The following is a 24,878-nucleotide window of genomic DNA, read 5'->3' as shown; positions in this document are numbered from 1 at the left end:
TTCAACAATTTAACAAATATTTATTAAGCACAGACTCTGTAAGCCATAAAGGTGCTTTCCTTGGAAGCTTCCTGGGGTACTGAGAAAGAGAATTTTCCAGCCTCCTGCAGAGCTGCTGGAATTTACCACTGGCTGGGTAATAGGACCCAGCTTTTCTAATCATGGGGCAGTGGAAGAGCTTAAGAGATAGTCTCAATGAAAATTAAGCCATTACTAACAGTTAATATTTTTATAGTTCTATACAGTTACATAGTACAGTACTATCTCATTCGGTTTTTCCCCCCTTACTCCACCTCCTCCATGAAATGGGGGAAATCAGATTAGCCCTGCCTGGCTAGAGTCCCCAGTAGCAAACGTGAGGACAAAGAATTATGAGACACCAGGTGCTACCTACAGCCAGCCTTTATCAGGAGGTGACAAGGAGTTTTCCCACATCCTTTCCCTAGATTGGAACTCTTCAGTGTTTCACTCCACAAACTGAAACTCTTATGGGGTTGTCTACTGTATGGCAACAGGATTCTTCTTCACCCTGGGGAGGTTTCACTTATGAATATTTCCTCTACAAAGAAGTTTACACAGTCATTCCACACCTATTCCAGGGACTGAACCCCTTCCTTTACCATGCCTTCTCAGCCTATAATAATGTTTGTAAAAGAGCATGTTAAAATTCAACGCATACTTTGCTCCACCAAAAATATATGTATACATACATATACATATATATGCCCATATGTATAGGAACATATCTATATATAAACATAAAGGTATACACATAAATCTATATAATAGGTACATATGCGTACGGGGCACCGAGGTGGGACAGAAGTCAGGAAAATCTGAGTTCAAATTTGACCTCAGATACTTACTAACTGTGTGACCCATGGCAAGTTACTTAACCCTATTTGCCTCAGTTGCTCATCAGTAAAATAGGAACACATTAGAGATGGAAATGGCACACCACTCCAGTATCTTTGCCAAGAAAATTCCATGGACAAAGTCGGGGGGAGGGGAAGGGGGGGCGGCCAGGTCACGAAGAGTCAGACAGGAATGAACAACTACAAACATATGTGTATATATATCATACACAACATCCATATATCTCATATATATTATGTCTATATATGTGTGCCTCTTCAAGAAGTTTTTGAGAGCAAAGTGTTCCTTTGGAAGGCTTTAGAAGTAGTTACTTTAACACTAACAGCTGAGGGGGTGGTTCTCTTTATTTCCACTTCTCTAAAAAAATAGTGATTGTTATTTTGTAGGTTAGCTTCTATTAACAAAGAGGAAATTCGTGGTGACACCTACTCAGGAAGTAACCCGGTACCCAGGGATTTTTTTTCCCCACTTGTTTGTTCCCGGAGGCACGCACTTGCTGCAATTGGTAGACCGTCTGCCTCTTACTGGAATAATACATTACAAAAGATTTCTCTCAAACCTGGAGAATCTGGCCTTGAAATGGATTCTAAGCAGTTCCCCTAGAGGGCGCACGGCATACAGTTTTTCAACAGGCAAAGAGACTCTATCTGCACTCTCCCAGGCTCCATAAAAGGGGAGGAGGCGGATCAGTTTCTTTCTCTCATTGAGAAAGAACAGGATTGGAAGACGCGGCATATAAAGCCAAGCAGAAAGCGTGAAACAAAGCATTCTGATCGGAATTGGACTGGGGAGGTGAGGTTTGGAATTCGGCGTATAAAACTTGTTTCAAGGGGAGTAACCAACCTTTTCCATTCCACAACGCCTGTGCGCTTCAGGGGTTCTGGCTACCCTCTTCATTTATAATTTTTAATATTTTTTTTTGCAAAGATTTCTATACATTTTTTCTCTTAAAAGAAGATTTCTTTTCCAAGAGAAAATAAGGCAAGATCAATGAAGGAGAGAAGAGCCAGTCAGAAATTAAACAGTAAATCTATGATGGATCCTAATCAGAACGTAAAATGCAAAATAGTGGTAGTTGGAGACAGCCAGTGTGGGAAAACGGCGCTGCTTCATGTGTTTGCTAAGGACTGCTTTCCCGAGGTACGTCCAGCTTTCCTTGCCACTGTCCGGGAGAGATTCAAAGCCGCTAGAGACCAGTGGGGGTTTTGTTTTTTTATTTTTTTTAATGTTCTAACCTCCTAAGTCTCCTCTCTCCTTCATCCTCCCTTGTATAATCCCTTGAAAGGGGAAAGGAGTAGGGAAGAAGGCACAGGGGCTGGAAGAAGCCTGCCCATTTATCTCCTTGCCATTAAAACTTGTCTTTGATGTTGAGAGAAGATGTTAGGGTTAGGCTGATGTGATATCGGAGTGATTTTGATTGGGGTTGGGGGGAAGAAGGGGGTCAGTCTTAGGTTTTTTTTGGGGGGGGAGCTGATATGAGAGATTTGGTTCCTCGTGTTTGGTGCCTGTTGGGTTGCGTGCTTTTTTTTTTTCTTTCTCTAAGGGGTAAGGGGATTTTGTTGGTGCCATACCTTTTAAGATAACCCTGTTTTTTTTTTTTTTTCCTTCTTGGTCTGTTTTCCTGTTTCTTTCCTTGTATTCTCCATGTATTCCTTCAGAATTACGTCCCTACAGTATTTGAAAATTACACGGCCAGTTTTGAAATTGACACACAAAGGATAGAGCTGAGCCTGTGGGACACTTCGGGTAAGAAAAGAACCTGTATTCAGACTGGGGCATGTTTCTTTCTCTCAGGGATTGGGCTGCTGGGGGTAGGGAGTGCTGGGTTTGAGATTGGGCAACTTCTGTGCTTTTGGCAGGAGCTGGGCCAGTGCCATGAACCCCTGAGGTCAGCGCGCCCTCTGGCATTCCCTCCCACCCTCCCTATCCCCCCGCCAGCCACAGAGCCTCCTTTAAGTTTTTCCTCCTCGAGTAATCCCCGCGTTCCGGTCGAGATGAATTCAATTCAGCAACAAATGCCTTTTATTTCTTTGTGGGAAGGAAGATAAGGGAAGGTGGGGGAGGGGAGGAAGAACCGAGACCTAAGACCGAGCGCAGAAAACAGAAATTGGAAAGAAATGATTGTTGGGCTTTTAACTATCTGTGAAGTGTAACCCAGACACCCTGGGACCTGCACACAGAAATGGGCTAAGGTCTCTAGTCCTAAAGCTTGGTGATCCAGCCGGGGGCGATTTTGTTAAGGTTTTTGGCCCCCTTCCCCCTCATACCTAAGGGCGGGTGTGTGTGGGGGGGCGAGGGGGCAGTCGTCTTTAAACCTGGAGTGACAAACAGCAGCGAGTTCCCACTCTGTACTATACCTAGTTATGAACCTGGAAACACGTTCTCTATGCAACTTGATGGCTTTCTAGGAGGGTGAGAGGGAAGGTGGTGGTGGTTGTGGGAGGAGGAGGAAAATCCCCAAATAGGCGAGGTTACGTGCGGAATCCTAACCTACCAGAAAGTAACTTGAGCGCAGGCAATCTCTGGTATTCGTGACGATGACAGGAAAGTATGTGCAGGCGGTTGTACAACAGCGAGGTGCCGGGAACGGAGAAGTGGGGGGAGGGAGAGAGAAAACTAGAAGCTGGAGGGTTCCACTCCTTTGCAACCTGGAATAAGGTGTAGACCATGAGGCCCACTCCAGTCCCTCGGAGCCCTAAGAGATGATATATATTGATACAATAATCCCTGCCTGGGCTGTGTGCTATCTTTACGTTCTGTTTGAATTATCTGGGGTGATTCTAAAGGGGATTAATTGAATTCTGAACTGGGCTGCTGCTGCCTTCGCACCCCCACCCCCTGTCATGGCTTTTAAAGTGTGGAGGGTAAATATCCAAGCTTTGGGGGCAGTTAGCGAATGAGGAGAAGCAGAAGGATGGAAAGGACTTGGATGTTAGGGGGAGGGTGTCTAATGAATTCTTGGGGGGGGGGCAGTGGTGGGTGATAGGTGGCGATCTGGAAGCGCTTTAGTCTGAGAACTGAGCACTGTGCCCTGTCACCCTCAGGGAGTTGAAAGTCTCCCGGTTCCTTTTCGGAGAGAACCTGCCCCTCGAAAGCTGCGGACGCTTTAAGATGGGAGCTAGCGGGGGATGGGGCGAGGGGGGAGTCGGTGGCCGGGGAGCAGGAAGAAATTGAACTAAGTGGGGATGTGGGAGGTCGGGAACGAAACTGAGCTGCCACGAGGATCGGGCTGGGTGGGAAGCTGAAGTGAAGACTTAACTAGAAGACTAGTGCGGGCTTGTCGCATCTGCCCTTGAGGGATCTTTGCCGGTGCCGCCTTGAGAAGTAGGCGGAGGAGACTTCTCTCTGCTAGTAGCGGTCTAGCTGTAGATCTTCTCTGGCAGTGTGGTCAGCCCTGAGCCTCAGTGTGAACCGGAATATGAGGGCAAGAAAGGGACAGAGAAAGGGGCCGGCAAAGGCTCCCAGCAGTGATAAAGGCCGCGCATGCACAGTGGGGGAGAAGAGGCAGCGTCAAGTCCCCTTTCCCTAAAAGCCTCTCTCAGCTGCAGTCCGTGCCAGACTTCGCTTTTGCTACAATCAATCCCAGCCCAGATGGGCAGCTTTTCATTTTCCACTTGGAGAGCCAGGCGCTTCACAACGCCTCACCATGTGCTGAGGGGCCAGCAGAGGGAGGGAGGGGCTGAGACCACACTGCCTTCTTTCTTCCTGGGGATTCTACTCTCCTCCGGGTTAGATAGTGAGAAAGCAGTCAGAGAAGTAGAGGCTTTTCAGGCCAAGAGGGGGGTGTTTCTCTTTATTTTTCTTTTTATCATATCTAATATCCTCTCTCAGGATTAGCTTTTAACCCTGTTTTTAAACATTTAAGTCCGTTCTAGTCTTCTGAGGTTCCAACAAGGTCTGTGGCACCATGAAAACCAGAAATAGTGGATAGAACCAAAGGTTGGGATTTAGGACCTGCCTGTGACACATCCTTAACTTTTTTGGACTCCATGCAGCTCACTTAAGACTCTCAAGTTGCAGAAAAGGTGCCTACCTGCCCTGGTAGAAGGTGTTTTCCTTATGGAAAATCACCTATGCCAATGAAATGTTTTTATCCCTATGAACTTTACTATGCCTAGTGTGTGGGAAAACCAGTTTGATGGATGATGATTAGCCTTGATAGACACCTTCGAATCTAGCCCCCATAGAACGCTAGTGTTAGAAAGGCCTTTAGAGGTCACATTATTCATAGGGTTTTAGTGTAGGAAAAGGAATCTAATGATCATAATTATAATAACTGACTTTACAAAGTACTTTGAAACTATACGTTATCTAATATGATTCCGGCAGTAATCTTGCCAGAAAGGCACTAGATATGGTCCTTGTTTAACAGATAAAGAAACTGAAGTTTAGAGTAGTTAAATTCACACAGATATTAAGAATCAGAAATAGGATTTGAACCAAGATTGATTAGTCAATCAATTGATTGAACAAGTGTGCACTATTTTCCAAGATCTCATGGAACTTTATAAAAAAAAGTGTTTTTAAAAAGTGATTTGCTTTTATCTTCCTACTTATACCACTAAATAAAATGCTGGAGTGCTACTATAACAGATCATCTCCAACCTCATCATTTCCGTAGATGAGGAGACATGACCAGGGAAGAGGAGTCACGACTCATATTCCATATCCAATAAATGGTCCAGCAAGGACTGGTACCAAGGTGTTTTTCTTTCAGGTTCAGTGCTTTATCCTGGGCAAACTGATTTGTCATGCTCTCCTCCCCCTTTGTTCCAAGGTCACCAAGGACAATAAACTAAGACTAAGACAGAGTAAGAAACCAGTGGAAGGCACCCTTTTCACTAGGACAATTGCTTGGCTTTAGCTGGAAGTTGTGGCCTTAAAAGTCAGCAGTGCACATGTATGGAGCCAGACTCTGGGAGTGTTGAGAATGCAACTAGCTTGGCTTCTTAGAAGAGGGAAAGGGGCTTATTTAAAGGCAACTGTCAATCTAAGCAGGGTCTATCTTATCCACCAGAAACTGTCACTATTGTTTCTTTTGGATCTATTTGTAGAATCAAAGGGGTTTTTGCTTTTCTGTTTTCAAAGAGAAAGTATGAAAGAAGTAAATTTATTTCCAGGGTGCAGGGAAGACAAATATTTTGTGGGCAGTCTTTATATTACTTCACATGTGAATAATATAATTTAGATGTGAGAATTTCAGAATACCACATTTTAGACTTTTGACAAACATGGATTTTATGAATGTTCATATTTATTTATGCATAGAGCCACTAAGTAGATTAGATTTCTCTGGTGTTTATTGCTGCTCAGAAACTGAATAATCAGTGCACAAAGAAACTACATTAGGTTGGCAACTTTATAAACATTGCCTTTCATTAAATTAAAGATAATCACCTGGAATGAGATCTGTATTTTTATTCAATGAAGTACAAAGCTCTTGTGTCTTTAGCTTCCTTATCAACTGAGTTGAAGAAAAAATCTTTTTAGGAGTTAGTAATGAAATTTTAGGTGAAATTTAGATCTACAGAAGAAGATATTCACAAGGGGGAAATGGGATTATTTAAAACTAAAGGTAGCATATAAATGAAGAGCTATTTAGTGACATAAAGTCACCAAACTGTGCTGTAATTCTTTAGGACAGGGCATCCCACAAAACAAGTTTGTCATTCACAGGTAGAATGAACACTATTATGGGTCATTGCACTCAACCTGGAATCATTGCATCAGCAAGCAGTCAGTCACATGAAGTAACTTCAGTGTTCTGTATTTCTTTTCTGGCTTTTCACAACAAATGTTTGAACAGGATTATTTTGTGACAAATGATTGACATTTTCTTACCCACCAAGAGTATTTATTTCAAGTTATGAAAGTAATCACACATCTTTGGGTGCTTCTGGATTATATTTGCTTATTACCAATTGTTGTTAATTTTAAAAAAAGCAAGCTAGGTTTCTGAATACTTAAAAGTTAGATTTGGTTATTTTAAAAGTTTTAAAAATTATCTCTGTGTACCACTCAGCTATTCTCTTCTTTTTCCCTCAGCCACGCACAAATACTATTTGGAAAGGGGGGAGAGAATCTGAAATGAGGAAGAAAAGAAGGTGGAAATGTAGTGTGTTTGGATTATTTTTGTCAAAATAGGAGTCATTAGGTCTGAACCGATCAGGGGAAGGGAGAGTAAAACTCCCACTGCTTTGAGGTTTATTAAATATAATTGATTTCACTCAGAGTATTGAACTTGTAATAATTCCATTTTTATTTGTGAGCCCTGAAAAAAACAGTTCTATTGCACTTTTCATTTTTCTTTTAGCGAGGGCTGTCCAGTGGATCCATTTCCAGTGGTAAGAAGAAAATTGTTTTCTAATTGAATTTACCACAAGAGGGAATTTACCTTTACCAGTCAGTCAGTCAGTGTCTAGTATCCTTAAAGAGCACATCCAACAGATGAGCAGAACCTACTTAAAAGACTGACTGACCCATGGCTCCATGGAAACAAACAAAGCATTTTAGCAGGAGCTCTTGAAATGCATGGTACTCAGGTTTTTTATTGTACACTGTTTCTTTTTCACTTGGTGGTAGAGGCACCTTATTAATAGTTGATCCATAACTTAAATAATTTCCAAGCTCAATTAAATTTCTGTAGGCATGGGTTTGGGTTTTAAATATGAATCTGTTTTGTGCAGCAGGGAAAGTATTGGATATGGAACCAGAAATACCATTAAATTTAACTCTTTGTCTTGGCCCTGTCAGTAGCTGGGTAACTTTGGGTAAATCATCCTCCAATATCCTCTTTTCTCCCCTATAAAATGGACTTGTTAATCCTTGCACAATCCTTGTTTTAAGAATTCAGTTGGCACTGAACAGAACCCTGCTTTATAACTATTATCAATATGAGTTGTTTATTGTACTTTTTTGTGGAATCAAGTTAGACAAGAGTTTGTCATGTTTTTCCACTGCTTCTAAATGTTTCACATTTGCTATAGTGAGCTAATTCATGACATGTTCTAAATGCCTACTGATATAAAATAGTCATTAGAAGATCATCAGATAACTGTACTTACAATTGTACCAATAATATTTTATGTGGATTACCTAGCAAAAGTAAGTCATATTTGGTTAAGGAAGATAATTTTAAATGCAAATTTATGTATGACTACTAGGGCACCTCCAGGACATTATCTTTTGGAAATTCTTCAAAATATTCATGTGACACAAGCTTTGTTTAGTCTATGGATACTTAAGCTAACAGTTACTGCATATTTTCTGAAAATTATTAGCATTTTAAAAAGCATTCTTTAAAAGTCTATACATGAGGCAATTAGGTATTTTTTTTTCCATTTTACTCAAGGAAAAGAATTCTTCAGAAAAAATATATGCCTTTTGGTTTACAGCCACCATTTGTCGTTTATGCATCGAATTTGAAGTATGGACTTTGTGACAGGCACTCTAATGAAATATTTCTCAACAGGGCCAGAAATGTTACAGCAGTGCTGGGGATTAGCATATAATTAAATCCAGAAAAGCCTTAGAGGCTTCAAAACAAATTAACTTTACTGTGATTTGAACATATATGCACAATGTGTGGAACATCTGGACAAAAATGTATCAGTGATTACCAAAACAACCAATATTTATTGAGCAGATATTATATGCAGGGTTCTCCTGTGAGGCATTGTGGGAGATATGAAAGTATAAGTCGCATCCCCTTTCATAAGTGAATGAAAAGTGAAATAACACATATAAGTAATGTTTGAGGCACTATTAGATTAATTGTTATGTGAATGATAAAGACAACGAATGTGCCAAATTCAGAGCAGAGAAGAATCACTTTGTATCTGAGTGTACTAAGATTTCATGAGGGAAAAGGAATTGAGCCGGCTCTTCAAGATGGGTAGGATTTGACTTGGGAGGTTGATAAGATTCTGAGCTGGAGGAATCCTCACAGATTCTTCAAATAAGGAGTCTGAGAGCCAGAGACTTATCCAGTGTTACTATAAGTAACAAATAGCAGAGTTCTGAATCCAAGTTCTGGTCTTCAGATGCAGGGACATTGCCACTGTATCATGATAAAGATTTATCCCCTTTTTCTCCCTATGAAAACCTCCTGAATGTACACCAGCACGTAAGAATGTTTTATTGAGATATATAGGGTAAACGACCTTCGGGAGCAACACAAAGCATGCTTTTGTATGTCATTGGCATCACAACATAATATCTAAGATTTTCTAGTCATGTGAAAAACAAAATACTATAGTTAAAATAATATTTTTGCATTGGATTTATAATAATATATAAATAAAAGTTGGAAGGGATTCCCCCTCCCCATTCTATAGACAGATAAACTTAAGGCTGTAGAAAGAATGACTTATCCAAAGTCACACAGGACTGGAACCAAGGTCTTCAGGCTTTCAGTTCAGTGCTTATCCCAGTAGAGCACAATTATTTCAGAAGCTTCTCCCCCCGCTATTGTTGTTTGTTTGTTCAGTTGTGTCTTACTTACTATTTGTGACCCCATTTGGAGTTTTCTTGGCGGTAGTTTGTCATTTCCTTCTCCAGCTCATTTTACACATGAGGAAGGGTTAAGGGGACTTGTCCAGAGTCACACAGCTAGTAAGTGTCTGAAGTCTAGATTTGAACAAAAGCCTTCCTGACTCCAGGCCCAGCACCCACTGTGTTGTTTACTGGTAGATAAATATCTTAAGAGACTTTAGAGTTCTCCCCTTGGACATGTTAAAAATCACAGCCCCTTTTCTTTTCCGTACTTCTGCTTGGGCATTATTTTCACTACAATAAAATAATCTTGAGAGCAAGGTTAGTTTTCTGGCAGTGGAAGATGAAAGGGAAAGCATGTTTCAGGTTGTGGCAAAGAAGTATGAGAGTTTATTGTGTTAAATACTAGGTGTAAAATTAAAGGTACAAGCCTGGGAAAGAACTAGCTGTGTCCCAAGGTAGGTAATGGTATGTGAAGCCTCAGCCCAAGATCAAACTTGACCCAAGGGCTTAGGTTTGCTATTTATACCTGGCTCCATAAGTGAAGTAGGTTGAAATCAACTTGATGGGTTTCCACAGATTGATAGCGCTTGGCTTCCCCTTTAGATCTGCTAACAGATGCATCAGACCACATAAGAGGGTTTCCCCATTGAAACTGTTGTTTGGCCAGGATAGTTCAATTATACTTGCCAGGTTGCACCTGTCTCTAGAGACTCAGATTTTTTTTTTTTCAGATTCATTTTTAACCCCACTTAGAACTGTATCCTTTCCTATCTATTTGTAGCAGTTGCATGCTCAAATAAGGTATCCAGATTGGCCATATTGATTCTCCTTAAATTAACCAGATGTTTGCTCATTAATCCAGTTATTTTGCATGTAGATGTGACACCAAGGACCAATAGCTACCCAGATTAGTTCATGGCTATTCAGTGATCTATGTAAAATGAAACAGTTATCCCAAAGCCAGAAAGTAATGCCCTTCAGATGCCTCTGTTGCTACCATTCATTGGTAACTTTATTCATAGTCCCTATAGAACAGCTAATTCTTCTATGGAAATGGTTCTTAAATGTCCTCAAGGTGCTCTGTTCAGTGAGATGAACATATTACTTAGGCAGTGTGGGGAAGTCGGGCTTGACTATAAATTCTCAAAAGGCCCTGGGGATGGATAGCCAGGTTCTTGAAAGCCATTCACTTCTCAAAGTAGACTTAGAAGTGATAAGCTAAAAATTGAGTAGAAAAGTCCAAGGCTGGTTCCTCATTAACATGATGAGTTTTTCTTATTCCTATTATGATGATACAGGTTCATCTCATACATAAATGACAATTTTGTTAGGCATTTCAATAGCCAAATTGTATTAAGATTTTATAAATTTTGTGCTTTGGATAAAGCTACAAAATGCTATAAGAACACATCTTTTGCATTCTCTAGAAATAATAGTGTTCAGCCCATTTTATAGTGTTATACTAGCCTCCACATTCTTTCAAAAGAAATCTGCACATAATTTCTATCAATCTGGTTTTATGGGGGAAAACGAACAAAAATGCTTTATTGAGAAAGTTTAGTGGGTATTGCATATTTGCTTTCTTTCCTCCTTGGCACTTTTTCAAAAGTGTAGACCAGCTTGGTGGGACTGAGGGGAGAGGGCAGGGGAAGGAATTGAACAGAATCTTTTATTGAGCCAGATCCAAAGGTCTGGGTAGACTTAATGCACATTCTTAAGATTCTTGATAATTTGAAGCTTTCATCTAGATTAGTGATGGCATGATGAAACGGTATCTTATAACAGGTCAAATCACACAGGCACACATGTTAGCTGTTATTCAGTACAATATAATGTAAATGCTTTCTTGCTAGTTATCCCAACCTGAAATAATGTGTGTTCTACTTTTAGTTTTCTTACTTTAAATTCCTAAAAGTAGTAAGAAAAAACTACCCACTTTAAGATCTATGTTATAGAAGAAATATGAATTAGAACAGCATCCAGTAACAACCTTTTTTAAAGTTTCAAAATGTTTGTAGCTAGTATGGTAAGTAGATCCACACAGGCTCCATTTTGAGCTGGAATCTGTGTATATATACATTTAATTATGTACATATATGGTCTGTTCAATCTTTGAGAAGCTGTGACTTAAGCAGACAGGTATGTGTCTGAAGAATTAGTTTCAGGGTGAGGCACTTTGGTGACTATTCTTGGGTTGGAAATTTTGCTCTCGCCCAGAATTAATGATCTTAAAGACAAAGATGGGCAGATATGAACTTTCAAAAGGCCTTTTCTGCTTTACCACTTGTATGTACCAAGTTCCAAGTATTGTAACTCAGTTGATCCACGAAAGAAAAAAAAATGCACTACTATACCTATCACCCCCAGGCAAATTCTTCAGTTTACTTTTTAAAAAAATATTTATTCATTTTGAGGATTTACTTATCCATTTAGTATTTGTATTTCCCAGGATATGTGGTGGGAGTTGGGGGGAGATTCCCTTTCAAAGACTCTTATAAGTTAAAGTGGAAGTGTTATAGGGATAAAATTTAATTAAAAATTCAATGTCTAAGGGAAATGATAGGATGAAAAATCTGAGCCTTTTCATTCGCATGGAAGCAAGTAATGGAAAAGAGGCAAATAGACTCTCATAAGACATTTGCAGCCTAATACAGACACTTGATGATAAAAATGGACTTTATTTCTGCCTCAAGTGTTTAGGAAACAGAACTCATGAGTCATGGTGAATTTTTTAGCTTTCTTTCTGGCTGCTGTCTTTTGCCCTAAATTTATGCTACATGCTTTTAAAAGGCAACATTTAAAATCTAAAAAAAAAAAAAATCACCCCCAATGGGGATTGACATTGGTGGTAAGGTTTTCCCTCTCCTTCCCTTCTGAGGGGCAGCTCGTGATACCTAGTTTGGTAAGGTTCTCATCTCCAGATGTTACCACTCACTTCACAGGAGAATTCCTAGAATTCTTAGTTTCTCTTTGCACTGGGAGTTACCTAACAAGTGCTTGGTGATTAAAGCATGCAGTCTTGCAGCTCTCTTGTTTCCTTTGTGGAACAGCATCAACTTTCAGGGGAAATTCTAAAACTGACCTTAAAAATGATGAAACCTCAGAACACAAGATGCAACTTTGCCACAGGATTTCTAAGGGAACTTAGTTAGCTGGTTGGATTTTGTGAGTTTTGTTGTGTTGCTAGATTTCCTTACATCTAGCTGCTGTTATTAGGCATGTCTATATATCATGCATATGCATCTCTTAACATCAAAAAGTATGGAAGTAGCAGTGAGGGCATTCTATAATTTGTGCTATTTTTTACTGAGAAAGAGGCACGTTTTCTTAGCCCAAAGAAATAGTGTTACATCATAATTTCACTTTGGATAAGGCACATTTAACATTGTTACAGTGTTTTTATATGAAAAGTCTGGATTCAAATTCTACTACAGACACTTAATAGGTTGTTATGTGAACATGGGCATTTCACTTAATTTCTCTCGGCCTTGGTTTCCTCTTCTGTAAAACAGTCATAATAATAACTTTTTAGCACTTAGCTCACAAGGTCATTGTGAGACCCAATAAGATAAATGTGTATCAAGTACTTTGTCAACCTTAACGTGCTAAATAAAATAAATGCAGTTTCTCATTATAACTTAAAAGCAGCTAGGTGGGGTACATAGCACAGGAAGGCCTAAGTTCAATTCCCACTTATGATACTAGACATAGAACCCTGGGCAAGTCACTTAGGTCTGCCTGTTTCCTCATCTGTAAAATGGGGATAATAATATCACCTACCTCACAAGGATGTTCAGAAGATCAAGTGATATAATTTTAAAAGTGCTTAGCACAGTGCCTTCTGTATAATAGACACTTAATTAATCTTTATTTAAAAAAAAAGACAGAAAAGTGTATGCAAAAGCTCCCTAACAAACCAGGTAACCTTCAAGATTTGTTTGTGGAGAGAGGACTGTGTCAAAGCTAAATGGAAGCTCCCAATACTAATAGAAAATTTGATTTACTATTTGAACATAACTAAGTATGAGCACGTAACCTGTAACAAACACAAGAGAACTCAACTTTTCTAGTTCTTAGACAGGAGGGTTGGGGAGAGGGAGATGCTTTAAGCACACAGAGGGATAAAGCTTTTGCCAGAAAAGCATTATGCACAACATCTCAGATAACAACACCTTCATATTACAAATGAGGAATTGAGTCAGAAGAAAGAAATGTGACTTTCCCAAGGTCACTGAGGTACTGCCAGTGTTGTGATTGAGAACCCAGCTCTTTCTGACTCTAGATCTACCACTCTTTCTTGTATAGTTAAATACCAAAGTAGGGATTGATTGTCTAGTAAAGATTTTTTTTGGTTGGGGGAGAGAGTAAGGATGGAGTAGGGTTGCCATAGTTTTAATAGCCTGGAGTTCTTGAATTAGAAAGAATTCCCCTTTTAGGTAGAGCTAAAGCTAAAACCTTCTTAGATGTCTGGCATTTTAAATGCTGGATAGATCCAAGAAAGAGAATCCAGTGGATTTTAACATTGGAATTACAGAATCTTCTTAATAGTCTGTTCCAAAAGCTAACTATAAATAGCTGGGAAGGTCTCGAAGAGTTTTGTTAGCCTTCTGACTTTGGGGAATGTCTTAAGAGAAACAATTACATGTTAAGGAGGAAGGACATGCTGATACTGATTTTGAAAATTTAGATTTCTGCTACAAAGTTTGAAATTATATCACAGAGCAATTAGCAATAATTATAATGAGAATATTGTAAGAATTAGCTCTTAAACCCAGAAATAGGAAAAGTACAACAACTTAGAGAAAACTTGAGCCCGAAAGTCAAAATGAGGAAATGGATAGGAATGCCACAAGCATTAGGGGCATGATATTATAGGCCCAGCCAGGATCCATTAGCTCCCTACTCAAAACTTTTTAAATTACTGCATCATTACATTATTATACTAATTATTATTCCCAATCATGATCTCAGTAGGTGTATGACTAACTCCTAGTTTCAGAGGTGCTCCCATTCTCAGATTCATTATGTAAAGGAGTCCTTAATGAGTAGGTCTCTTGCCCCCTTGACCTTCAGGAAATTCATTTTTATGTGTACATGGACAAAGTTACATAGCATCTTTCAGTTGTCCACTCCATGCAAGCTGCTGGCTTCATCTACCTTCCCTTGTTCACACCTTGGTTTTTTTTTTTATCTTTGGCACATTCCTTGCTTCACAGACACACTGTTGGCCCTACGTTATCTCAATAAAACAAATGGAATAGCTCAATTTTTTCATGTGTCTTCTCAGTTCAGCAGATTTATACACAAAGTCTTCAGATAGCAGAGCCCAGTAATAATTTCCAAGTTGGCAGTATGATGATGCCACACTTGATTTCAGGAGACACCTGGGTTCAAATCCTGCCTCTGATCTATCACTTTGTTGCCCTTTTCTGTAAAATGGAGATAAGAATATTTGTACTATATACTTAACAAGTTTGGTATGATGAGAATGTATCTGAAGTGCTTTGGGGAAAAAACCCTTTCAACTTTGTTTAATGACAACTATTAAGTAGAAGCAACCCTCAATTATTAAGTAGAATTAAGTTTACTTGCAAATTGAGTTTTTAAATTGGCATTTCTAAAGATTGCAAAAGCAATAACTCATCTCATTTTAATTTTCTCTTGACTTTGACTTAGTTTTATCAAGGATAGATTAGTTGTTCTGTGCTTAATGTCAGAAGTACAACTTGCCTTGAAATATTACCACTTGAGAAGCTTTGTGACTTTAAAAGCCATAAATACTTGAGCTTTGAATTTTCTTCCTATATGCTGCAATCAAATTTCTATGTGCTAACATTGAATTTTCAAACTCAGTACAATGATTTAAGATACACTTTTATGTATGTACTTTTATGTGCTTTTAAATCATCTGCATGTCAAAACTGAGAAGTAACAAATTAGAGATGTCATTTAATTTTTGCATTGAAAACAATTTGGTGTAATGTTGACCCTATAGAAATGAACATTCTTTGGGTTATTTAAGAATTAAAAAAAAAAGACTTTTGAGGAGTATGAGTGTTTTAGTGATTATAATAATTAAGTTGTTAATTAGTAGTGTGACATTTTCCTGGTGTTTACAATATGATGGTATCATATCCCTTACCTCAGTTAGTCTGTGATACTGCTATCTAAGACAGAATGCTGGGTGATATAGAGACCATTGGTGCTGTCCATCGTGAAATTTGTCTTTTGTTTTTCAAATATTAAGCTTACCTTTAAAGGCTAAACTAAGAGTTTTCCCCTACACTTACCCATAACTAAGTTTGCCTATGTGCTTAAATGCTTTTTACCCTCTACATCTTCTTTCACTTTGGGTCCTAGAGAAGGATCTCCTCCCATTGTCCATTGGTTTTCCCTCATAGAAGCTTATTTCATACCTCCCTTCCACTAGGGGCAATAAGGAGGCTAGGCCATCCCAAACCTGTGTGACGTTTTTAGCATTAGCCTCTTTTAGAGGCACAGGGGGAAAGCACTGTGGTATAGTAGAAGATGTATAGTAAAAAGATAACTGGACTTGGTCTGGATCTGAAGCCTACTTTTGTCCTTAGTTTCCAAATTTATAAAATGGAAATATTTAGAGTACTTAAACTCACAGAGTTGTTGTAAGGATCAAGCCACGAGACAATGCATATCAAATATAAACTATAAAAAGATATATAAATTTGAGCTACTGTTTTAGGTATCTGTCCTTTTTAATTTAGTTTTTTTATACAGAGTCCCCATACCCTTTGACTTCTGGTCTATAGCACAATGGAAAGAGCAATGGATTTGGAATCAGAGAACTTAATTTCAAATCCTGATGCTGTTATTTTACTACTATCTGTATGACCATGAGAATCACTGGGAGTCAGTTTCTAAGTGGAAAATCAGGAGGCAGGGTGGCGAGTTTGCATTAGGTTACTTCAGTCCTTCTAGCTCTTAAGTCTATTATTTTTTAATGTTTTAAAGGATTACATTGATAAGTAGGAGCCAGTGTTTTAAAATTTTAAAAAAAATGGGCTATTGATGCAGTGTGTGTGTGTGTGTGTGTGTGTGTGTGTGTGATATTCATTTTAAAGAGGATGCAGATGTGTGAGCCAGTATTAACACCAATTTAGGAAATTGATATTGGGTGAAAGCAAATATGCTTGGACTCTCAGGGGATTCATTTTATACAGGGGCGAAGTAAATGCGTGTTTCTGAAGAGATGTCTTAAGCTCTAAATGAAAGCATCTTCGTTTGTCCATAGGATCTCCTTATTATGACAACGTCCGGCCCCTTTCCTATCCTGATTCAGATGCTGTATTGATCTGTTTTGACATCAGTAGACCAGAGACTCTGGATAGCGTCCTAAAAAAGGCAAGTATTTGAAAAATTTGAACATGTTTCAGTGCCATGTGACCTATCAATAGAATTCTGAGTGAACAGTTAATACCAGCAGAGGTTAATATCCTGGCTTAGATTGGTGACTAGATTTCGTAGAGAGTACTCTATTGGCCACACCAGTACCATGAGCTTTCTTTAAAGGAGATTTGCCATGCACTAGTATTAGAAATGTAGATAATCTCACTACTTCAAAAAATTTTTTCATAGGATTGTGAAATAGCATATGCTTTTAGAAACTTAAAAAAAAAAAACTTTGGTAGAGATACTAGTAGAAATAAGAATTCTTGTTCTAAGTTTGCTATTTTCTCCTTAGTTTATAAGTCCATTAGCCGACCACATTCAGGTATCGTATTTTGAGGAAAACCTTTATTGACAAAATCTGACACAACATTTTATCAGATAGAAGAGATAAGGTGTAGTGAATTCTAGTATAAAATGTCATGTACCGCAAACCATCAATAATATTGTAAGTAGTTTGGTAAAATGAAAAATTGCTGGATTTGGAGTCAGGGTACCTGAGTACAAATCCCCTTTCTCACACCTATTACCTGTGTGATATTGGGCAAGTCACTTAAAAGTGAGTACCTCTTTTTTCTCACATGTAAAGATAATTCCAGTTCCGTGATCTAAAAATCCTATGAATTTGGAAGCCTTAGTGAAGATGTTAGGTTAAAATGAGTCCAGATTATGGGTCCGGTTGGTTGGAAGCCTGTTAAGTCATAGGCTCCCAATCCCAGAAGAAGCTGATGATGAAGGGATAAAATCACCTTCTGTAGATGGGAAAGAGATTTCTAGTAGCCTCACCCATGACCCATTCTGGGTACCCAGCTGGCCTCCTGTGGGGGAAAGAGCATGACTGAGCCTTAACCTGAAAAAACTCAATGATCTCAAAACCTCTTATTCTGACATCTCCCTAACACACAATCCTCCAGTCCCTGTTTTGTCTGATACCTGAAGGTCTGTTAGAAACAATTTACCAAGTATTAAGCACCTGCTATGTTCCAGGCACTGTGCTGGCCATTGAAAACCTTCCTACAATTAGAGATAATAAGAGAGGGCTTTATTTCAGATAGGGATTGAAACAAAACAAAAAAAAAGGAATTTCGTGAATGAAGTTCAGTTAAAGTGTAACCAGTCAATCTGCAAGCTTACATGATTCTATCAGCAACTTTTCCTGTTGTTAGGGAAGAGGTGGCAAAGGAATGGAAGGCACTGGGTATCTGAAGTGGTAGGGAGGGGCTGCCACTGAATGAGGAAAAGAATGCAAAAAGGAAGAGACTGGGGACAGAAGATAAACCTTGCAGACATCAGGACTTTATCCCCAGGGGGAGTCCCTGTTTACTTTTGACTTGGCCAAGACAAACAAGCTGAGCAATGAGGTCTTTTTGCCAAGCAACTGCCAAGGCAGGCAGCTCTGCTCTGTGTGATTTATGAAGCTTTTTTTTTTTTTAAAGAGTGACTTCTCTTGTCACTACTGCTGTACTTCCCTGTGGTGTGGAGGTGACCCTGGGTTCCGGAAAGCTCGACAAGCCAGGTGCCAGCTTTGACCTATCCCCTCAGGCTTGAGAGTATAGTATAGCCTATAACATGAACTGTAGCTTCTTGTCACCTGGGGACCAGGCTAGCTAAGTTCTAAGAGGCTTATCACCAGAAGGTTGGCGGTTAATTTTTTTGGCCAAGGAACTCATGAAAACCATCTGCTAAGATGGGAAAGGGTTGCAGTTTGCCTCAGTTAACAAGGTATCCATGTGGATGAAATCATATCCTTGAAGTATTGCCAAAAGAAGGAGTCCTAAATTCATAGATTAAATTATATTAATTAAATTTTAAAAGGAGCCTTAAATTCATAAAAAGCTGAAGGGAGCCTTAAAAACCACTGAGACTAAGACTCCCATTTTACAGAATGTCTAGAGAAGTTCATTTGCCCAAGGTCACACAGAAAGTCAGAGTTGAAACTTAAAAATAAGACTTACTGGTTTCTTACTCAGTGTTCTTCCCACCACATTAAAAGAGCTTCATTGCTAAGTGAATTTGTTAACTGAGGCCTCACCATGGGGTATGGACTAAGAATGAGTAATTAGTGGATCCCACAAGCTTGGTACTGTCTCAGTGTCTGAGACACCAAGATAGATATCAGAGGTGAGAGATTGAATTCTATGACCTATTTGATGCTGCAAAGCTTGAATCAACTCCTAGAAATTAGCTTATGACCTAGGAGGTACTGGCTAAAAATATTTGGAAATTTAGGCGTCTGTAAGTACTCTTTAATACAATAGCCTTTTATCTTCCTGCTATATCTATTTGTAATTTGATAATTAAAAAAATTCTTTAATGTCTGACAAATCCCAACAATGTATCTCTTGCAGTATAAGCGGATAATGAATCATGGGGAGGAAGAATAAATAATAATATGCGTTAGCATTTTGTAATGTAATTACATCCACTTTCAAAAAACAAAACAATTTGGAATCTGAAGATCTGAATTCCCATCTTAGGCCTGCCACTTCTCACCTTTGTAATGTTAGACAAATAGTTTGATTTCTCTCCTCTGTAAAATGAGGACTGTATGTTATGATCTCCGAGTTCCTTCCCAGCCCTAAATCCATAAGGTTTAAAGTAGTATACCTAGAAATAAATTCACTTCTTTATCCCAAACAAAACATTTTTCTAACTGCGAGCAAAAAAGTGGGCTTTAAGTATGCCAGCATGTTCCTAATGTTCCAACCATCTCTTACAGTGGAAAGGTGAAATCCAGGAGTTTTGTCCAAACACCAAGATGTTGCTGGTTGGCTGCAAGTCTGATCTTCGTACAGATGTTAGTACATTAGTAGAACTTTCAAATCACAGGCAAACACCAGTATCTTATGATCAGGTATGTATAGTGTCCCTTTGATTGTGAACGTGGGTTAAAAATAAAGAGCTGTATATCTCCCTATATGAATGCAAAACTGCTGGGAGATGCTTCCCATTGACAGGTACCACCTCCAATCAAAATTAACTCTCAAGGCCAAAGTTTTGAAGGAGTGCTATGTCCTGAAGTAACAATCTTATATGGACTCACGTATATTAAATGTATTAAGCAAGACTCAGGAGCAGCCCAAGTGGCACAGTGGATAGAACGTCAGGCCCGGAATCATGAAGACCTGAGTTTAAATTTGGCCTCATATTAAACCTTGTTTACCTTTTTGTCTTTTGACCTGGAGTAGATTTAAACTCTAGTCTTTTTAGAATCAAAGGATCATAGCTTCAGTACTGGAAGGAATATTAGAGACCACTGAGTCCCAAGGCCTCATTTTATAGATGAGGAGATGAAGGCTGAGAGAGTTTAAGAGATTTGTCCAGGGTTACACAACTAGGAAGTGTCCGAGGCAGGATTTTAACTGAGGTCTTCCTGATTTCAGATCTAGTGCCCTTTCCACTTTACCACCTACTTACCTATTTCCTCCAAAGGGAGACCTATGTTCTAGTTAGTTCTAGCATTACCTATTTAACTCAAAGTCTTACAGGATTAAGATTTTTCCCCCCACTATATAAAAAACTTGAACCCGTTAAAGACCAGGGTCCTTTTGCAATGAATTCCTAAGTGATCGAAGTTAACCTTTTAAACATGCATTTCGTTATTCATATATGTGTGTATATATACACCATAGGGTAGATGCAGAAAGAATGAGTTGTAATTCAAAGATGTTATACCATTTCATTCAGTTTGCTAACTATCTGATATTGTGTCACTACATACATAAATAGTCACCTGTATTCTTCCCCCATGAAGTATATCCACAGTTCTCCCTGGGTGAGATCTGTGGATTTAAGATAGCACCTCTTCAGACTCAATAATACCCTTTAAGAGAGTTAATCTTGCTTTATAGTCAGTGGCATAATAAACTATTAAAAAGGCCTTTGCTATTAAACTAGAGCACCCCATAAAAGGCTACTTTAGAGGATCATAATTTCCATAAGCATTCTCCCAGAGAGTGAGCTAGGAGAAGCTGTTGTAACAGTTTTTCTTTGGGAAACCCAGGCACTAAAAGATTTCATTTTGAAGCATCTTGAACTTAGTATTCAACACTATAATCACTCTGTGTTCCACTTGGTCTTTATTTTCATGGAAGCAGATTGTGTTTCAGATTAGTAAAGCTGGGAACCTTTGACTAAGCTGTCCTGGCCATGTCTATATATGCTTGCCATCTGTACACATTGGTGGGTTTGCCTACCTTTAGAAACTCCTTGTTTTATAAAACATTTCAAAGCATGACTTTCAAAGAGGCAAAGGAGACATAACGTGAGGTCCCCAGAGTAGTATGTTCTTCCACATTGTGTTTTTGCCATTAAAAAATTGACATCAGTTCCACCTCCCACTCTGGTTGGCATCTATCTACTTGTTTGATTGCTCTCACTCCATCTATTCCAATAAAGCATAATTGGTCAGAATGATGTGTCATGGTGTGGTAGAAAGCGTGTAAGTTGAGTCTTAGTCTGAATCCTGGCTCTCCTAATAACTATAACCCTGTATGGCCTTTGACAATTTACTTAACTGCTTTGTTCATCTTTCTTTCAACCCTGTAATTGGGGGATTGGACTACATGATTTCTAAAGCTCTTGCTATTTCTAACAATCTATTAATCCAGGGGAAGTGAACAAAATATACCTTTGATGGTCTTAGAATAGGGAGCAGGTCTCAGTTTCCAAAGTCAAATGGAAAATTTGGTCATGTGCTCATTGAGTGATTCAGATCACCAGTCTTCTTTAGTCAAGATTGTCCTGGCAGTGAGATAATACATCTCACTCTGTTTTTCTGTGACCTGGGAGGCTTGCCACTTGTTCAATAACTATTTGCTCTTGTTGTTGATAATGATGGTGAATCACTTACTTAGTAGTGCCCTTGGTTCTTTGAATCACTTTAGACCAAGCACTTGATAGCTTGATATGGTCCAGTGCCGTAGCACAGTGCTCGGTAAATATTGTTTGATTAATTGGAAAGAAGGGTCTCTGAATACTGTTCCTGATGATTGACTGAAGTCCTGCTTGCAAATATTATTATTATTTTTTAAAGCAATTGGGGTTAAGTAACTTGCTCAAGGTTACACGGCCAGTTATTTCTGGGTGTGGTGCTAAGTATCTAGCACGGATTTGATCCCCAGGTCATCCTGACACTGGAGCCGGTGCTGTTACCCACTGTGCTACCTGGCCGCCCCGCAAATATTCTTAATAGCTATAAAGAAAATAAGTTCCGATTAGAATGATTCTTTTCCCTAGGATATTTGAAAAAATTACTTTAAATGCATTATAAAATGCATATGATTTTGCTATTTTTTAGGCAGCAGAAGAGATACCGTAGCTTTTCCCAAAAGTCTTGCTATTGACTGACATGTCCTCTTTTTTCTTCCCAGGGTGCAAACATGGCCAAACAAATTGGGGCAGCTACTTATATCGAGTGCTCAGCCTTACAGTCGGAAAACAGTGTAAGAGACATTTTCCACGTTGCCACCTTGGCATGTGTAAATAAGACAAATAAAAATGTTAAGCGAAACAAATCACAAAGGGCTACAAAGCGCATTTCACATATGCCTGGCAGACCAGAACTATCCACAGTTGCTACAGACTTACGAAAGGACAAAGCAAAGAGTTGCACTGTAATGTGAATGTTGGATTTCTGTAATGAGGACAAGAAAATCCAATGAGAAAAGGTGAAGATGGAATGGAGTACTATGCAGCCAAAGTAATATATGATGGAGGCTTAGCGACCATTTAAAAGGATATTCTTCATCTTTTGTGGGATACTGTACTTAAGGGTTCAGCATGTAGACCAAGTGGTGGGAAGAGAAGACTTTGAAGAGCTTGAAAATGTGACTTGGAAGATATGCCAAAAAAAGGAGAGGTTTGATTGTTCTAGAAATAGAAGAGGAGGGGAATGAGTACCTCCAAGAAGAAAAATCACACCCTGTCTGGTGCTTGCTTTTTTTTCTTAACAATCTATTCATGGCTATCTGCATTGATTTAATTTCTAAATGTTTTAATCTCCTTTTAAAAATATTAATACACCCTCCTCACTGGGGAACTGGCACTGTGACCTTAGAGTTTAGTTTTCCAGGGGATGTGATCTAATTTCCTCCCAGCTCATCATTAAAATGGAAATTATATCAAGACCCATGGGGTATCGAGAGGAAACGCTGTATGAGGCTTTGAAATGTTGCCTTCCTGAGATAGCTGAACAAGATAGTTGTGAAGAAAGCCTTTTGCAGTTTTTCAAGGCCTGCAGATTAGCACAACAAGAGATGGAATAGACCAAGTAGAAAAGAGTCTGCCAGTTATTATTCAGTCTTATGTTTCTGTTTATCAATGTGATTGTCATTTGAAAAGTGGTAATACACTGAGTTTTCTTTTTGTGCCCTGTTTAGAAAATACATTGTAGGGTTGTGCCATCATAGATGGAACTGCAAAGTTATATAAAAACTTCTGTGAGTTGTGGTTATGGAAGGATCCATGGGGAAAAGAAATCTTAGGTAGTTTTAACCAGATTATGTATGGTGTGAAGGAATGATAGCAGAAAAGCACAGATCATAAGCAAAGTTCTCTGAATTTGAATGAGTACAACTTCAAGTCAACATGGCCAGTTGTTGAATTGGTACATGGATAATCTCCAGAATGGCCATGTTTGATGACCTTTGAGTATTACTTACTTCATTTTCTTCCAATAGCATTCATAGGAAAAGGAGCCAGAAGTACGGTAGAGCTTTAAGGGCTCCCAAGTGGAAACTGGATATAGCATCAATCCTCTAGGACAAGCATGTACATATCTAGAGAGTGAACGCTGAACTGGAGGTAACCAGATTCAGCCAAGTCCCTCTTTTGTGGACTGATTTCTCATGTCAGATGAAAATAAATCAACCTCTCAAACAGTCTGCAGATGTCTTCTGACCAGTTCCTCTTAGAGCTTCTTTCAAAGAAGAAGGATAGACTTGACCTGTTCGTTATTGGCGCTTGTTGAAAACGAGCATTCTTTCCAATGATGATACTTCATTTTTGAAGTGTTAAAGCTGTGTTCCCATTAAAATGTGGCAGGATAGGAGATTAAGGTAATTACAACACTTGGTTCTATGTCTTACAAGCACTTTGTTTTGTCTCTGCAAGAAAATACCATTCCAGTCATTTCCCACAAAATACAGATGTTTTACCCACATAATATGCTTTGATTGATGCAGCATTATGCTTTGGGCAGTATTACAAAAATAGCTGGCAAGTGCTTTCTGTATTTAAATATTGTACAAAGAAAATAAGTTATAATTGTTATAAAACAGAACATTCATTACATTTTTTAAATGTTGAAGTCACTTTGTATGTTTGTTTGGTTAATGTTCCTGCAGTATTTATTAAGATACCATTTTTTTTCTTTAAATAAAAAAGTAACCATGTTTTAGCTTAATTTTGTAGTGTCATTTTTATGCTGCTTAATAAAGATGTAGCTCTACTCGTGTGTGTATACCTAAGTGACTAGAAATACGTGTATTTATGTGTGTATACATACATAATGCATACACATAGGCATGTATATATACATGTGACTAGAAATACATGTTTGTGTGTACGTACATAACAGTACATATATATGTAACACATGAAGCTCTAACAACTTCATTTCCTGGTCTGTCCTTTGAGATTTTCTTGGTGGCATAAGAGGTTTTTTTCCTTGAAAAAAAATAATACATAATGTAGATATATGGTGACCTTAAAGCACAACTGAGGCATTAAATGTCTTGCTCAAAGAAAAAGGTAAACCAGTTACTTAACCCTGGGAATAGAATAGTTGGTCACAATTTGGAAGCTACATGCTTCCTCAGTTCAGAAAGGAAATGACTTAATCTTGGGGGAAAGTTTCATTTATCAGATAGGCTTCACTGCATAGTTACAGGCTTTTCTCCCTAACCTAGCTGTAAATATGTGATTTTGGGTCTTGTTGCCAGAGGAAGGTGAGCTACACCCTTATGTCTCAAGTGCTAGCAGAATAACAGCTACTAAAGCTGGATATTCAAGACAGAATATTGTTTCATCAGAGCAGGAAATTGCTACCTACAGACACACTTAAGTGGTCTGAAAGCTAGGAC

The 24,878-nt window shown here is 38.8% G+C and overlaps 1 protein-coding gene across 1 annotated transcript; it reads left to right on the top strand.

The window, feature by feature from the left end:
* Positions 1–1,609: 1,609 nt before the first annotated feature.
* On the top strand, positions 1,610–24,199 carry RND3 (Rho family GTPase 3). Its single transcript, XM_069080138.1, has 5 exons — positions 1,610–2,016; positions 2,535–2,622; positions 16,640–16,749; positions 19,514–19,648; positions 22,167–24,199. Exons 1-5 carry the CDS (start codon positions 1,867–1,869, stop codon positions 22,416–22,418), a joined length of 735 nt encoding a protein of 244 aa, XP_068936239.1. The 5' UTR covers positions 1,610–1,866; the 3' UTR covers positions 22,419–24,199.
* The last annotated feature ends 679 nt before the right edge of the window (positions 24,200–24,878 follow it).

This window comes from Petaurus breviceps, unplaced genomic scaffold (assembly GCF_028583685.1).
Source record: "Petaurus breviceps papuanus isolate PSGF00001 unplaced genomic scaffold, PetGlider_PUasm1.0 91133, whole genome shotgun sequence".
NCBI classification, from domain to species: domain Eukaryota; kingdom Metazoa; phylum Chordata; class Mammalia; order Diprotodontia; family Petauridae; genus Petaurus; species Petaurus breviceps.
This window is presented reverse-complemented; position numbering and strand designations above follow the sequence as displayed.

Bases quoted from the DNA above. Each gene is read 5' to 3' on its own strand.
- RND3 (XM_069080138.1), top strand. From the start codon at position 1,867: ATGAAGGAGAGAAGAGCCAGTCAGAAATTAAACAGTAAATCTATGATG. The intron at 2,623-16,639 runs GTAAGAAAAGAA...GTTTGTCCATAG, and splicing joins GAGCCTGTGGGACACTTCGG to GATCTCCTTATTATGACAAC. The intron at 19,649-22,166 runs GTATGTATAGTG...TTTTCTTCCCAG, and splicing joins CACCAGTATCTTATGATCAG to GGTGCAAACATGGCCAAACA.